General features: G+C 42.1%; 1 protein-coding gene across 2 annotated transcripts in view; it reads right to left on the bottom strand.

Annotated features, from left to right (window-relative positions):
• Nucleotides 1-15,488, bottom strand: part of CHD1 (chromodomain helicase DNA binding protein 1) — a 44,388-nt gene extending 28,900 nt beyond the window's left edge. For both annotated transcript variants that reach the window (XM_081880302.1, XM_081880303.1), the window contains exons 1-6: nt 14,969-15,488; nt 13,010-13,209; nt 4,090-4,291; nt 2,664-2,768; nt 2,090-2,157; nt 536-685 (exon numbers count right to left, since the gene is read on the bottom strand). In XM_081880302.1, the coding sequence (XP_081736428.1) occupies nt 536-685; nt 2,090-2,157; nt 2,664-2,768; nt 4,090-4,291; nt 13,010-13,062 (578 nt within the window). In that variant the 5' untranslated portion in view covers nt 13,063-13,209; nt 14,969-15,488. The remainder of the gene's footprint in view (nt 1-535; nt 686-2,089; nt 2,158-2,663; nt 2,769-4,089; nt 4,292-13,009; nt 13,210-14,968) is intronic.
• Nucleotides 15,489-16,847: the final 1,359 nt, after the last annotated feature.

Below are 16,847 nucleotides of genomic sequence, written 5' to 3'. Positions count from 1 at the left end.
ACATAAATTGTTTTTAAAAGTTGTTTTAAATTGTTTGTTTGTAGCACTGTAACCCACCTTGGGACTTTAGGGTGAACAGTGGGTAATAAACCACCACCCTAATAATTACCTTAATCATCATAATTTTTCTTAACTATCTTCAATAAAGGAGGAAGACAGGCAGCTGTAAAATTGACCCCACCTGTCCTTGGAACACAAAAATTGCAAGACAGAAACTCAGCCCAAGTAGGTTCAGTGCTCAAAAAAGACTTCTACCTTCTTTCTTTCTATTTCGTAAACAAAGGCAAGCTTTGGCCTAAAGCAGTCTAAACTAGGTAGATCATTCTGCAATGGAGGCAAGAAAAATAGATATATGGAGAAAATGGGAGATGCACCCCCAGCAAGAAGACAACTTTTCTTTCTTCTGCATCTCAGTGTACAAAGACAAGCTCATTTACTTACTGGACTCCTAGATGGCAACATGTAGGGAGGATATTTATATTTTTTTTATCCAAACAAGGGGGACATTTTCCAATCGAAAATATTTTTCACATACCTGCTTGGAGGCTTCCTGCTCTTGACCTTGTTTTTTGGCTCATAGTCAGATTCACTCTCTTCACAACTACTTTTATCTCTGCTTTCTTCCAAATCAGAATCTGAAGCAGTTCCAGAGACAGATCCTGACCCAGACATTTGCCAGTCTTCACTACATAAATTAAAATTACAAAAAGAACATTTATATACCTAAATGTAGATCAATAGAAGCAAGAATAATCTTACAATATCAAGTTTTTTTAGTATAAAATTTTAAAGGGAATGAGCCACTATCCTGACACATTTTGAAAACAGCAATGTTGTACAAGTGAAATTAGCAGAAAATTTAATGTAGATGGAAGGTGTTACAGGAAAAGAGTTAAACCTTTAACTTTGCATGACTAAAATGAATAGTTAATGATTGACAGGAATTTGTGAATATTTCAGTAAGTAGTTATTTGCCACTTTCTTTAAAAATTCTGTCTCTACAGCTTTCACACAATAGGAGAACTATCTGGGATAATTCCAGATTCATTAAAATGAAATGCTAACTATATAGATTTTCCACATTAATGATTTTTTTCTCACTGTCATCAATACTCAAACCTTCATATATTAAATAAACAAAGCAATATGTAAATTCTAGGAAAAACTTTTAAATGAAGCAAATCTCTGTGAAGAAAGGGGCTACTAAAAAACCCCAAATATGAACTGAATATATGAACCTTAATGAGACCTGCTGTGGTCCACAAATATGTTAGCAGCACTAGCCATGATCCAAATTCTCCCCAACCCTGATGAACCTCAGCCTTCCTTCTGAGTCTGTAGCTGGAGGTAGGGAATCATCCTTATAATTGTACTGTACTGCTTTTTGGAGGCACTCTGAGCCCCTTAGAAGTAAAGCACAACTTTGGATAATCCAAAGGACAATTCCTTGGGGTGGATAATTTCTAAGGTTAAGCTCAGTAGAAAGGACAGTGGAAGAATGGGCAGGGGCAAATTGCAAATACAAAAGGACAGTTAGAGCTCCTTCAACATCAGATGCACTTCTGAAAGCTTCAGAAGTGCAGTGGGACTGCAGAGATGACTACTCTCTCTCCCTTCAGTATCAAGCTCAGGAGGGAAGGGGCATGGAATTGTCCTGAGCTAGTAACATGCTTTGGAGACATTTTATGAGTATATATAAAACAGTGTGATGTCAGAGACCTGATCTGCCTCAGTGAGAGAATGATGGGGTGATAGAAAGCAAACATTTTGGTTGGCCAATTGCACAGAAAACATTCACCTTAAGGGGCTTTATCCTCTTGGAAAGAAATATGTTCTGGGCAATTAAACTCCTAATACTGTTGCAGTTGTCTGTTTCTAAAATGAGAATGTTTCCATGCAAAGATCTTAAATATACAAATCCTAACATGTCACTATATGGATAGCCATACAAGTATACAGATAAGCAAGTAGTTTATTCACTGGATACTAAGCAACCACTGAGATAAAATAACATTGATAATGCCATGTGCTCTACTGATCAGATAAATTTAAAACACTACATCAAGCTATGTAATACTTAATTTCCTACTCTTTATGTTTCTTCCTCTTGATTTCACTGGATGAGTCATCGGCAGAATCTTCACTACTTGATGAGTCCTGCATAGAAAAACAAAATATAAGGTCCATAAGGATGTAAGCAAACAGTCATTCTCTGAACACTGCTATTCCATTTCAACACCGAAGTTGCAGGTAATTTTGCAGGTAAGATGAGGAAGGATGGCACATTAAGTTTGGATGGCAAGGGACATTTGAAATGTTGATCCTCAGTCCAAGTACTCATTAAAGCTGCTTGTCAAATTAGCCCCTGAATTGGTCCTCCAGCCCATTTGAACTCGACACCCTTTTTCTTTTACAAGGTAATTCAACTACATATATTATAATCTTGTGAATACTGAAAGCAAGTATGACATACAGTCTTAAAAATACTGTGCTGGCCCCAAGAAAAGGTAACAGTTGGCATCTACAGTAGTATACAAGTCAATGATTTGAAAGGTACTTTACTTAAAGGATACTTTGACTCTGATTTCTCTTTTGAAATACTGGCACTGGCTAGTAAAGATCTGTGTTTACATTTACATTTAAAATACTAGCTAACTATTCACCTCTTCTGAGCCACTGTTTGAAGATGCTGCTTTTGACTGCTGCTGCTGTTTCCTGAGCATTGCTGATCTCTGTACAGCCAGAATACTTGGGTTTGATTTCCAAAACTAAAGCAGAATTCAAATAAAAACATTATGTAGTCACATAAAACACAAGCAATAAAATACATTCTTCAGTAAAGTCCACAAACTTTACAAGTAACAGGTAGATCCAAAATACAAGAAAAGTTATCTTAATCACTGTTCAGAAGCCTTACCTTAAGAAACAAATGAACACAATTGAAATATATCTACATTTCTTCCACTGACAACACAGAAATAATAAATTAATTTCAAACTGCAACATCATCAACTGGCACTTTTAAACACTGTCTCAGCAGGCATGCTATATTGGAGGGTCTACTGTGAACTTGATTCCATTGTTTGGTTGCAGGCACATTTAACATGGGCTTTAAAATATCCGCTGATCTGTGATGGGCATCATTTGTTGCACAGAATGGCTGCAGCTGTTCAATGGAGACCCTCTGAGACAGCCAGAGGGGGGGATGGCCACCTGGTCCCGCTCACCTTTGACTGCAGTAGACCTTCCAGGTGAGGGACAGTCATCTCCTTCTGGGCCTATCAGGGGCAGAGGCTTGGGGACTGCACCTCGTCCAGCCCTAGTCTATATAAGGGGGAGGAGGCCAGGTGCAAGCCACCCTCTTCACAGATTTTGAATGGCTCAGGTGAAACATCACAGCATGATACACCAAATTCAAACCACTCCAACTAAAATATGCCATGCTGAATTAGTGCATGTTTTCAGGTGGGGTGGCATGGGGACTTGATTCAACAACTGAAACAGTTACAGTTATATTGATATGCTACGGATACCATGCCATCGTCAAAATTGCATCTAGAAGGCTATAATACTGTTGCCTTTTGTGTGGCAAAAAATAGACACGATTCTTTAATATATTATTTTGTAAGTTCCTTCTAAACATAAAAAAGACTTTACTTAAGGGTTGCAGAAACATCCAATGTATTCACTGCTGCATGAACTGAGTTCCACATGTGGTACTTCTCTTTCCTCTTGAATCCTTGCACCCACCAGACCTGCTCTGGAGGGTGTCCCAATCCTCTGGAGCAGATTTTGAGGGTGCATGGGAGAGGAGGGGGAAGTTGTGCAAGCGCAAGTCTGTTACACAAGTGGAATGGCAGCAGTGGATACAACACACATTGTTAAATAACCCAGGCAGTGTTAATGTCAACACTGGTATTTCTTAGAAAGGTGAAAGTTTGGCACTGCTGCCATCTGATATTTTCATCAGCATTTCCAATGTTTCATATTACTAAAGTACTTTCTAATTTACACTATTTATGCAGATGCTCACTTAATACAACAACCATTTAAATAGAGTTTCTCATATGTGGAGAGAGTCCACCTTACCTCAGCTCCATCAACCTTTGGAGGTTTAGCTTGGACTTTCTTTTCCTTAGATGTATCAGACTCAGATTCTGATTGACTGCCAGACTCTGAACCAGAGTCTGAATCGCTGCTTCCCGACTGGCTGCTACTTCCATTGCTACTGCTTCCAGAACTTGAACCAGATCCAGAACCTGATGCTGAACCAGAATCATCATCTGACTGGCTGCAATTTTAAGTTAAAAATAAATATTATAAGAAGGCTGAAGAACAGATTCAGGTGCGCAGTCCTCATTTAAAAGCCCCTTAGTATTAGCCTTAGATAGTAAATGTTGCTGCTTCAACAGTATGCCCAGCTGATTATCAGTCTTTGCAGTAATGCCTGCATCTGCAAGTTGGAGTTCTCCCAATAAATCTCTCAAATGGAGTGTCAATGAATTAAGGGGCCTTGAATATCCTTTTTTTTTTTTTTTTTTTTTTTTTTGGAACGCACATACTTAGAACATAGGATAAAGTACAGAATGGAATGACCTTAGACATCTAGTTGCTAGGTAACTGAACACTGCATGCTGGACACAGGAATGTTAATGTTTCCCCATCCAAATAACAATTGCTCAAATGTTAATAACACCCTATCAAGACCTTGCCACATGCTTTAAACCTATGGACATGCAGTTGCATGCTTTTGCTTACATTTGCACACAAGCAACTTCCTCCAACAGACAGACAAAAATGTGTTTTAAACTTCAGATTCATATATTTAAAATGTAGTTTTTCTAATGGCTTGTGTTGTGGAGCTTGGCAACCAAAAGTCGATATATTTCAAACGGAAAGATACACACAGATCTCCGACTGGTTTGAGGCTGACATTAAGGAAATGGAGCCTGTTATTGCTTGCAAAGTGAGAGCTCTTATGACCTACAAGTGTGCACCCTGCGAGAAGATGCACTAAGACAGGCAGGGAGTGATGCCCAGTGGATTGCCAGACAATGTGCCAATGACTACTGTCAGAGCATTCAACTTGCTACTGTCAGTGGCAACACTTTCAAAATGTACGCAGCCATGAAGAAAGCCTTGTACAAACAGTCAGGAAAACTGCACCACTGAAAACCTAGTTGGGAGCGATCATCACAAGCTGCAACAAGCAGATGAAGCAGTGGGCAGAGTACCATCAAGAACTGTACTCATGAGAAAATATGGTCACTGAAACAGCACTTGACAGTGTCCACACTCTGCCTGTCTTGAAAGAGATGGATGTTTCTCCCTTCCTCCTCTGACGAGCAGAAAAACGCCATAAACTCCCAGGAATGCAGTAAATTTGAAAGAGAAATAACAAACTTCTAGTACTCCACTCTGGCTCAGCATCATTAAGTAATTTTCTGACTTGGTCCTGTTTCCATTTATACTATTTTTAATGGGAAAATAGCACTGCAGAAAGGTCTCCATCAATAATTATAAGTGACAATAGCTATTGGTCCTATGGCTCTGAATACCTGTTGGTGGAGAACATTAAAGGGTGAAGGCCATTGTTGTTACTGTGGAAAATTGGATGGTGGCCTATTTTCAGCAGGTGCTCTCTTTACATTTTTATAAGTATTATCACACCTACACATCCAATGGAAATGAGGTGTCCTCCAAATGGTTGTTTGAATAAAGTAGGAGTGCTCTCTCTCTCTATCACCACAGCTTGCATTAGTAATGTTTATAAGTCTCAGGTGATCTGCAGAGTACTTGAGATAAGACTATTCCATTTATGATTTCCAATGATTTCCAAATACTAAATTGATTAACACTGAGTCTTGGAAACAATGATTTTCTTCAGGTCAAGGAGGGGGCTATTCTACTGATAAGCTCCTTAGGTCCGTTGATGCAAAGGTTTTATTTTATGTGTTTTTTAAGCTTTCACATCTGTAGCAGAATAATCTTTTCATTACTATTTGCTACATCTCAACTTCTATTATTTCAGTATGTTTTTTCTAACTAGATGGATGTAATTTCCCTACTAAAACTTGATGTGTCATATACAATTTCTATATTGGCTAGGATCCATTATTATTCATCTGTTCCCAAGCTAGCTAAGGTGTTGATTTAATCAATTTGACCATACTACACAAGTGCCTCCAGATTGAAATATCATTCCCCCCTCCCTCATTGGGGAGCTTTCAGTTTCCTGTTCACTTACTAATCAGTTAATAAAAAGCAATTATGTAAGTATCAGTTAAATTTGTAAGTGTTTCAGACAAACTAATTAGACATCATTGTGTTCATATTTGAGTATAAGATTGCATTCAGATGATCACATCTTGGCCTAGTAACAAAAAGACACATAGACAATTTTTCTTTCCTTCTCACAGGTTGGGAAATAAACCAGGAATTCTCAGGATCAGTTTTACTACTGAACTGAAAAACTATGACTTCTAAAAAAGTCAAGATATAAAGTCACAGTTTAAAGTTAGTTTCAAAACATGGCATATTTAGAAACCATTAACCTGTTGTGCCCAATTTGGATATAGTGAGAAACTATAGTTAACTGAAACTTCCTGGCTTTTCATTTGCTCATGCAACATGAAATAGCTGAATGGGGAGGAACAGGTCTCATTCATATATCCTTTGAGATATGATCATACAAACAAGACAAGTATCTTGCTATATTTACTTCATACACGATTAGAAACAGTATTTTAACTTAGCAAAGAATGGACTTTGTTAGAGCAATCATAATATCCAATCCTTAACTTTAATATGAAAACTCACGAGCTCCTCAATTGTCTCTAAAGCATTATGTGCAAATTTGGATCAAGTTTGTTCTGCTATTTTCAACAGGTGATATTCAGTCAGTGCTCCCAGAACTGGTGTGTCAGAAGTGGTTAGCCACTCACTGAAAAAGAGACAATGTGATTTTTGCCAAGTCCACTCCCTAGGTAGCTCCTAATACCACCCTCAACATCAACTCGAGGTTCAGAACATTTTTTGGGGGTGCTGCTACTGCTAGGATGTTGGGAAGTGGAACAAAAATGGCCTCTCATCTTCCTTGAATGGACATATCCTATCGGATCAAAAGTCTTTGTACGTATACAAGGGGAACAACTGGATATTACACAAAGCCCCAATACAAATATGGCAATTTATCAAAGTTCTGCATTACAAAAATGAGTTATGGCAAGACTTAGGTCTGTGTACTTCCTTTGTGAATGTGGGATATTAAAGCTTTCACTTTTAATTTTTAATACGGTGGTACCTCTGGTTAAGAACTTAATTCGTTCTGGAGGTCCGTTCTTAACATGAAACTGTTCTTAACCTGAAGCACCACTTTAGCTAATGGGGCCTCCTGCTGCTGCCGCACCACCAGAGCACAATTTTTGTTCTTATCCTGAAGCAAAGTTCTTAACCCGAGGTACTATTCTGGGGTTAGCAGAGTCTGTAACCTGAAGTGTATGTAACCCGAGGTACCACTCTACATAAGTTTTCTGTGATATCCAAAATCAGGAAACTGGCTTCAAACAAGTTCAAACAAACTCGAATCTGAACTCACAGAATCTGAACAAGTGTATTTTAACATGGAATCTCAATCTCCTCCCCTTGCAAATGGAAAAGGGAGGAATATGTGAGGCCAAGATTTGCTGCAAATTGTTATTATCAATTTTTAAAAACAAACAAACACACAGCTTGATCGGAAAACAGGCCTTTGAAAATAAAAACATTTTAAAGTAACATTGTCTCAAATGAATACGAAGTACGTACAACTAATGGTACCATTTCAGAAAATAGGATCTACAATGTTACGATACATTTCAGTGTCGCACTGAAAGCAAAGAGCTAATGATTTTACATACTAACAGCTGCACCAACAAAATTAAGTCTCAAAAACCTCACGTTAAAAAACCTTTTGCTCATAAAAGCAGAACACCTAATTATTATTATTAATTTTATTTCTATACCGCCCTATACCTGAAGGTCTCATGGCGGTTCACACAGAGGATCACATACATAAAATCAAAATACAAACAAAATACAAACAACTGGGAAAAACAACAACCCTAAAAAGAGCCAGCATTTTAAAAAGGGTATAAGATGTAGATCAGGTCAGGCAAAGGCCTGGTTAAAAAGGAACATTTTTGCCTGCCGCCTAAAGGTGTATAGTGAAGGCGCCACGCGAACTTCCCTGGGGAGAGCATTCCACAGATGGGGAACCACTGCAGAAAAGGCCCATTCTCGTGTTGCCACCCTCCTGACCTCTCAAGGAGGAGGCACACAAAGAAGGGCCTCAGAAGATGATCTCAGGGTCCAGGTAGGTTTGTATGGAAAGAAACGATCCTTGAGGTACTGTGGTCCTGAGCCATTTAAGGCTTTATAGGTCAAAACCAACACTTTGAATTGGGCCCGGAAACTAATTGGTACCAGCTGGACCAGGATCAAATGCACATTAAATAAGTTGACCAACAGAGTCTACTTATTATTTTCAGTCTAAAAATTATGCCATGTTAATCTTTTAAGTTCAGAAAAGAACTTTTAAGTTCAAAACTATTTTCTGTACATGTATTATTGGCACTTTTCAATAATCCTTAATACAGATTTTACATTTATCCAATATTCACAAGTTAAGAATTTTTAACTCCCACAATATGACCTCTGTGACCAGATTTGACTCCTAAAGACCTTAAACTGACCTTTGAAGCCTAGCTTTATTGTTCTGCCTTGCAAAGAATTGAAGTACTACCAAACTAATAAAGCCTGTTCAATGTATTAGTTGAAAAAAGTACCGTACTCAGTGCTTCCCAGGCTCCTCTGAAAATCAAATTGGTTGAATTCAAAGCAGTTTTGTAACTACAGATGTCACAGCTCATTTGGATCATAGCAGTGTTGAGGCAAAATGACAGTGCACCAAGAGAAAAAACAACACCCTGATTTATAATTTATAAATTAAGTTATAATTAAAACTGTCTCAGACAAAAGAACTAGAGACAGTAGGCTGCAATCTGTTGATTCCAGGGGAGACTGAGAATCTAGAATCAGTTTCGAGAATATGCGCCATGACACCTAAAACAGGCTCTACCCCAACAAACTATTTGTTGGATAGGACACATTTACTTATTACTAGGGCTGTCAACCAATCAAGAAATTCTATTCTTTTGGATATAGTTTTACAATATGCTACTTTGATTAATCAAATGATTAGATCATTTACTAAACAATAAATTGAGATATCAAATACTACACCCAGATTTCACAATTTTTCATTATTTTAATTAAGCATACTTCTGAGGATCAGCGTGGCAAACCCAGCAGGGAAAAGGTAGTATCATCATGCTAACTGCTAGTAATAACCACACACATTTATACCATTCTTTAGTCTCTAGAGTGTTTCAAATACATACATACATATCAGACTATTCAAAAAGACAAGAAAACCCCATAAGGTAGGTTGTTGGTATTGCCCTGCTTTCACAAATGAGGATTAAGACAGAGGGACCATCTTATGAATTCATGACAGAAGAGACATTCAGATGGGAACATGTATTTTAATGCTGTAAGCAAGAGTCAGAACCAGCAGCGGAGCATGCTTTAATAGCACCCGGGGGGAACATGCGCTGGGGGGACGGGTGCAGGAGGCGGAAGGAGCTCACTGCGCACCAGACCAGCCCTTGCTGCCACTGGAGCAGCACCAGCCCTGAGCCGGTTTGTGAGGCTGGAATGATCCCAGCCTCACAAAGCAGTGCAGGGCTGGCTTGGGGAGGGCGGTGTGAGCAGCAGCACCCCTCCCCTGAAAAAATGCACCCAGGTCAATCACTCCAGCAGCCCTCCCGCATGCTATGGCCCTGGTCAGAACCCATTTCCCCTCCCTCATCCCTGAGTATATGCATCCTACATTCATTTTCTCATACAACCATATACCTCATGCTTTTCTAGTTTCCCCACCACTCCACAGACACTGTTCCAGCCTCCTCCTATCTCATTCCCTCAGCCTCCTGGCCTCGGTCTGCTAACTAGCCCTTAGCCCACCTCTCTCCATGTCATCTTTCCTCCTGTCTTACACAGCTATAGTTAATCCTTGGGTATCTAATACACATTCTCAGTAGAATACAAATAGCTGAAAGAAACGGAAAGCATGGGGCAGAAGAGGTAGTAGCTGGCAATATCACAAAGCCTTCTCAGGCTGCCTTAAAGTGATTTTACTCAATGTAGTTCCCTGAGGGAAATAGACATTTTGGGAGGGTTTTGAAGGGGCACTTCCACAGCTGAGAAGTCAGATGCCACAAAGACACTCTATTGCATTCCACAACTTTCTGACCAAACCTTTCCCAGGAATGCAACAAAGCTGTTAAGAACAGCAAGTAGACAGGCAGACTTGATTATTCAGACATATAGAGAGCATCTTTATAAAAGATAAGAATGGCTTGATTACAAATTTATCTTGTTTCATATTAGCCTGCCAATGAGCATGACCTGGGAATCTCTTTTATATTCCACTAATATGGAAAATATATGAATTATTCCACCAAATACACTTATAGAAAAGCATACTCAAACTAGCAAAATTCTTAAAACAGAACATAATCTGGCAACTTCATCTGCATCCCAAGTTGTATCCATATAAGCACAATTATACTGCCTCTCATGCACTACTTCCAAGTCTCCAATATATTTCCAGATGTATTATGAGAAATGACAAACTACCAATCTGCAGTCTGCAGGAGATGAAGGCTGGGATGGAAAGCGGGAGCAATTCTGTGTAGCTTCTGCTCCACATTCCACCAGGCTGCAGAAACAGGCAATGCCAAACCTCACTAGTAACTGCTTCCACAACTAGTACTGATGGGGATCACCTATCTACAAATCAAGCAACCATCTTTGTGACACAGCTGTCTGTGCCATAATAGCTAAGGCTCAAATGACAGCTGCCCTTGAGTTTCCATACTACAATATAAATGGAGGGTCGCATTATTTTTGTACCAAAACATTACCAAATACAGAATATTCATGGGAGTGTTAGGACAAAGGGAAACCTTGTAATTTTAATCTACAAGAACCATGAAAATAACTGAGCTGTTCCTCACATTTTAAGTTCAGAGCGGTAGTAGGTTCGAGAGAAAAAACAAACTACATCTTCCATACAACACAATTTATGGAATTCACTGCTGAAATTTGGTGTGGTGGCCACTACCTGAGATGGCTTTAAAAGAGGATTAGATAGTCATGAAGTACAGGAATAAGCAGCAGCTGGCATCATGTTCTCACATGCTTATGAGAAACCCACAAGCAAGATATGAGCGCAACAGCATTCTTCTCACTTGCGTTCCCCAACAATTGGTATTCAGAGGCATGCCATCAATATACGCTAAGCAGTGCATGCAGCTTCAGAGGCACTATGCTACTGAATAGCAGTTACTGGGTTGTGGGGAGAGGACTATTCCTTTCATGTCCTACTGGTGGGTTTTCCAGAAGAATTCACTACATACAGTGGTACCTTGGGTTAAGAACTTAATTCATTCCAGGGGTCTGTTCTTAACCTGAAACTGTTCTTAACTTTAGCTAATGGGGCCTCCCGCTGTCACCGCACAATTTCTGTTCTCATCCTGAAGCAAAGTTCTTAACCCGAGGTACTATTTCTGGGTTAGTGGCGTCTGTAACCTGAAGCGTCTGTAACCAGAGGTACCACTGTATAGCCACAATGTGATCAGGATGCTAGATTAGAGCAGGGCTCCTCTTACATTCTCTAAAGCTTCCAATTTATAAACATGTAGTGTTTTCAACATACATGAACAAACAAACCTATCCATTTGTTTTTTGGAATCCCCTAAAGAACAAAAAGAGACACATTAAGTGGTCTTCTAAGACAGGCCTTCTTATCAGAGGCAAGTCCAATTTTACAGCTAGCTACTCAGCTAGGGAGTGTTCTGATATCTAGCTTGTGAGAACCACTGCTCAAGACACCCTAAGATATGAACATACAAGGAAAACTACATGATATATACAATTCAATTCACTATAGTACAATTCAGTACAATTCAATATATACATTCTTAAGTTCCATTCAACAGTGTTTACTTGCAAATAAGATGGCATAGGAATGGATCCTTTATTTGCAAGACTGGGTAACACACAAGTGTATATAAGTGTATATAAGAACTCCGCTGGACTGGGCCAAAGGCCTGTCCTCAGTGGCCAACCAAATGCCTATGGGAAGCTCACAAGGAGAATTTGAATACAACAGCAGCCTCCCCACCTGTGATTTCCAGTATTCAAATGCATACTGCCTGCAACACTGGAGAATAAACATAACCCTCACTGGTACAAGTCCCAAGACACTATGTGCTACTTCACATGGGTTTACTCTGAAATAAGGTTCAAATCTTAAGATGGTATAGAATCGGATTCAAGTTTATTTAACTAGGTAAGTATGGAATACAGGAATTAGCTACTCCAGTTCCAGCACTCACTCTAGATGAAACCATTCCTTGGTTCCATGCAAATATGGAGGTGGTACTCCCTCCTCTCACCCCTGAAAACACAACACAAGGACATAAAATACCACTGAGACAGAAAGTGAGAAATGCAAGTGAGGAACATGATTCTGGAACAGGAATCTGTCTAAGATATGGTCACAAAATGTATCCTATGGAGATCACTTAGTCCTGTGTAATCAGATACGTATGACAGGCTGGGCTAAGCACTCTATCTAAACCATTACGCATACTGTTGTTGCATAGACATGCATATTTGAGTGTTAGTTAACCATATTCCATTACTGCCTGAGGCACACCATTAATGGATTCACAGCCTTGTGCACACTCTTATTTCTAAGTAAATTCAATTAGTTTCCAGAGTCCTTATTTGAAATAAGAATGCTTGGTCCGATACTTCAAAATAAACAATTTAATTATGGTAAACACTTCACTTTCACAAAAATGTAAGATTTACCAGAGACAAATCTTTAAGTACATACCTTGATTCTCCACTACTGTTCCTTGCACTTTCTTCATCACTGTGCCCATTCATTGTAAATATTCACCAAAATAAAAATATAAATAAAGTTCTTCCAGTTTGGAAGCTGGATATGAAATGTCCACTTAAGAGAGTTGTCTTCCTCGCTCTTCAGATATTTCACATGTAACTTCAGCGGTTATTTGTTTTTCCCAAGTTACCCTAAAAAATGAATACACAAATAATAAAGATGTGAAATGTTTACAAATCTGTAATCTATTTGAGGATACTGCAGTAAACTAGCTGGATATGTGCAATTCATCAGATTCTTGAATTATTTGTTACATTTATAACCCTGCATTCCCATCCCCCATCCATTTTCGAATTACACCAAACCCATGAGATAGTGACTGGCACAATGTTGCTTTGTGGCTGAGTGGGGGATTTGAACCTGAGTCTCTCCAGTCCTAGTTTGACAGTGAACACTCATAATGGATTCTCTCAGTGATCTTTACCCTGTAAGTTCATACAGCAGGGTCAGTATTATTCTTCAGAGGCTAAGTAACTTCATACACAGGAAGTTTGATCCTTTTTAAAGCATTCTGACATTGATCTAATTAGCAGTGCCATTAGTGGCAGTGCCAAGGGAAAGCAAGGGAGTAGTGCTGGTGCAGGCTGGAACTTTTTTCTTCTGAAAGTAAAGCTGCATTCCTAAACCAACTCACTAGAGCATGTCCTATTATAACAATTCATCTGACTTCTGAGTAAACATACATAGGACTGTGTTGTAAGCAACATGCATACATGAACCATTTTACAAATTTGCAGCACCAGTAAAATGCAGCTTGCTCACTCCCGTTAAGATTACAGTCTCCTGTCTGCTTACTTGAGAACTGAAACTGCAAGTAAACATAGGTAAGACTGATTTATAACAAAACTGTTTTCCTGACCCACAGCAAATGTACAAATCACAGATCCCAACTATGATTTCTATGGCATTGCCCTTTCAAAATCCTATACTAAAGCCAGCTCTGTTAAGTAGCTGGAATTACTCGCGCTGCTAATTCTTACTGCCACCAGCACAAGAGCAATTTCTAGCTACTTAGAAAGTCAGCGTCCTTTGGGCACCATACAAGCTAACAGGGAATACCATAGCAGCAAAGATCATCCACTTGGTTTCAATCAACCCAGTTATATATATATATTTATTTAAGGGAACCCAAGCAAAAGGCGGGGCCACTGATCAGAGCAGCAGGAAGGCACCGCACCGAGTCCCTGATAGCCAGCCTGTCAGCCAATGAGCAGCGGGCCTCGTGGATTTAGTGGGTGCCAAAACAAATGGGCTTTCTCCCCTCCCTCCGGTTCCCCCCTTATCGCGGCGGGTGTCTCCTGCTGCTCCTCGCGGGGCGCCTTTCCCACTATTACTGCCGCCGCCGCCGCTTCTTTTTTAGGCCGGCCGCGGTCCTCCCGCCTTTCCCCTCCTCGCCCCGCTTGCGAAAGCCTCGCTGCGTCCTGCATAACCGCCTCTCCTCGGCCGCCTGGTAAACAAAGGGAGATGGCGGGGGAAGCCGGAGGAGGGCGGGGGGGGGGGAAGACAACCAGCAGCAGCACCGCGGTCGGCTCCTGCGAGCCTCTACATGGGGGTGGAGGGCGGGGGCTGAGGGCGAGAAAGCGAAGGCGGTCGGACAAACGGACCGGCCTGAGGCGCAGCGGCTGAACAAAAGCGGCGTTTCTCCCCCACAGCTCGCCCGGTGTCCACCAGCTTTCCACACAGAACCGAGCAAACCCGCCTGGGCCGGGCCCTTTCCTTCCTTCCTCTCGGCTCCCAACTCCCGTCTGGCTGGCTGGCTGGCTCCCTCCCTCTCCGCCCTTCCATTGCCCCACCGCGGCCTACACAAGGCGCCCAGGCCGGGTATGGCGTGCCTCTCTCCGATCCCCGCAGCCTGCCCTCCTCCTTCGCTCTCCATCCGGCCGCACTTACCGCCAGGCCTGCCTGGGCCTCTCCTGAGAAGCCAGCGGGGGGGGGGGGGGGAGAGCGCCGCAGCCGGGCCTCGAGGAAGGAAGGAAGGAAGGAGCGCTCCGGGGCCTGCCGGGATCTCTTCCCTCTCTCCTCTTCCCTCTGCCGCTTCTCTGGCCCTCCCTCTTGGCCTACCCGAAAAAAAAAAGAGGAGGGAGGGCGGGCGGGAGGGAGGGAGAAGCAGCGCGAGCCCCCTCAGAAACAGAGAGAAGCGGTTTAATAGGGAAGAGCGCGGCGGGAGGGAAGAGAACGGGTTAAAAAAAAACCACCCCGAGGTGAGCGGCCGCGCGACGCCGTTGCTTTAAGTCCTCCCGGCCGCCGCCGCCATCACGCTGCCGCAGCCGCTCCGTACAGCGTCCTCCTCCTCCTCCTCCTCTTTCCTTCACCCCCCTCCCCTCCCCTCGTCCGATGGAAACCCCGGGCGTGATGTCAGCCCTGGGACAGAGCGGGAAGGGGAGGGAGGAGTCACGGGCGAAGGGAAGCGGGCGGCGCGGCTCGCGCAGGACGGCGGCGGCGGCCGCGAGGAGGCAGGAGGAGGGAGGGAGGAGGAGGAGGAGAAGGAGAGGGCCGCGCCAGGCCTGCCGGGAGGGAAGAGAGCGGGGAGCCTGTGGCGTGCGTGGAGTGGTCACGAGGGGTCTGTGGGAATTGCGGCTCTGGGGTGAGGGAGGGCGCCGTCAGGGACTCCGCTTTATAAACCCACTTCGCTTTTGCTGCCCGCGTGTGTAAATACTTTTCTCCATAGGTGCCGACTCCTAGGGGCCGAGGGGGTCCATTTTTTAAGGGGCTCAGCCCCTCCACCCCCAGTTGATGGGCATTGCCATTCACATAGTGTGTGTGCAGCGCATCATGTGATGGATTATGTGGGGCGGGGCTTACCTGGGAGCCCCCCTCCCATTTTTTTATATTCAAGTTGGCACCGCTGCTTTTCTCTGCTCCCCAAAACTTACGATCTCTCAAATTCACTGTACCTCGATGAGGGGTTATGCAAACCTTGTTAGGATGTTGTAGGAAAAGCTCTGTGAGGAAGAGAAGCAGAACTTGTTGCTGTCTCTCTCGTCCCTTCCCCCTTCCCTTTCTCTTATTTTTGTTTTCGTTTGGGTTTCTACATTCATCCTTCCAGCAGGCAGAAATTCAGCAGGTGGGGAGAATTTCCTTTCAGGATTGTTGTTGGAATTGTTGTTACAGTTTGAACTTGGCTTCCATTTGATCATTGTAATAGATTGCTTTGAAATCATTTTTGCACTTTTAAGTACCCCAATCCCCCCCCCCCACAACCTGCCTTTTCTTTGCCTGACCTGCCCCATATTTTGCCCAACCAAAAGTGGCAACCCTACTTGCTGTATTTACCACCGACTTCTCAGCTGCTTGAGAACTCAGTAGTTGTGTCCTTGTAGTAGTTTCAGACTGCAATTCTGAAGGCTGTGGCTGTTTTCTTCTGGAGTAAGCTTGCTTAGGGACAGACTTTTGCGCTTGGTTGGTGAAAGTCACCCCATTCATATGCCTTTAAAGTGTATGTGCTTTATAACTTCAAAAAAATGTAGTTGCTTGTGGAAAGCTATATTGCCCCCCCCCCCAGTTGGAAGGCTATGTGCACTGGTTTAAGGCGAGAAAACTGCTCAAGCTATGTATTCCTCAAAGTAGCTGAGTAATAGGAGCATTATGTAAGACTGTGAACTGTGGATGAGTTCACGGAAGCTGTGATTAATACTGGGACATAAGTGGGAAATCCAAAATTTGGTTGGGAATATAGCCTTCTAGTGCCAGGTTTGTAAAACAGCTCAGTTCACAGCCACACTTCACATCTGGCAAATGCTTGTGGTAGGAAAGGCTGATTTCAAGTGAG

This window comes from Podarcis erhardii (assembly GCF_964252035.2).
Source record: "Podarcis erhardii genome assembly, chromosome: 11".
NCBI classification, from domain to species: Eukaryota; Metazoa; Chordata; class Lepidosauria; order Squamata; family Lacertidae; genus Podarcis; species Podarcis erhardii.
This window is presented reverse-complemented; position numbering and strand designations above follow the sequence as displayed.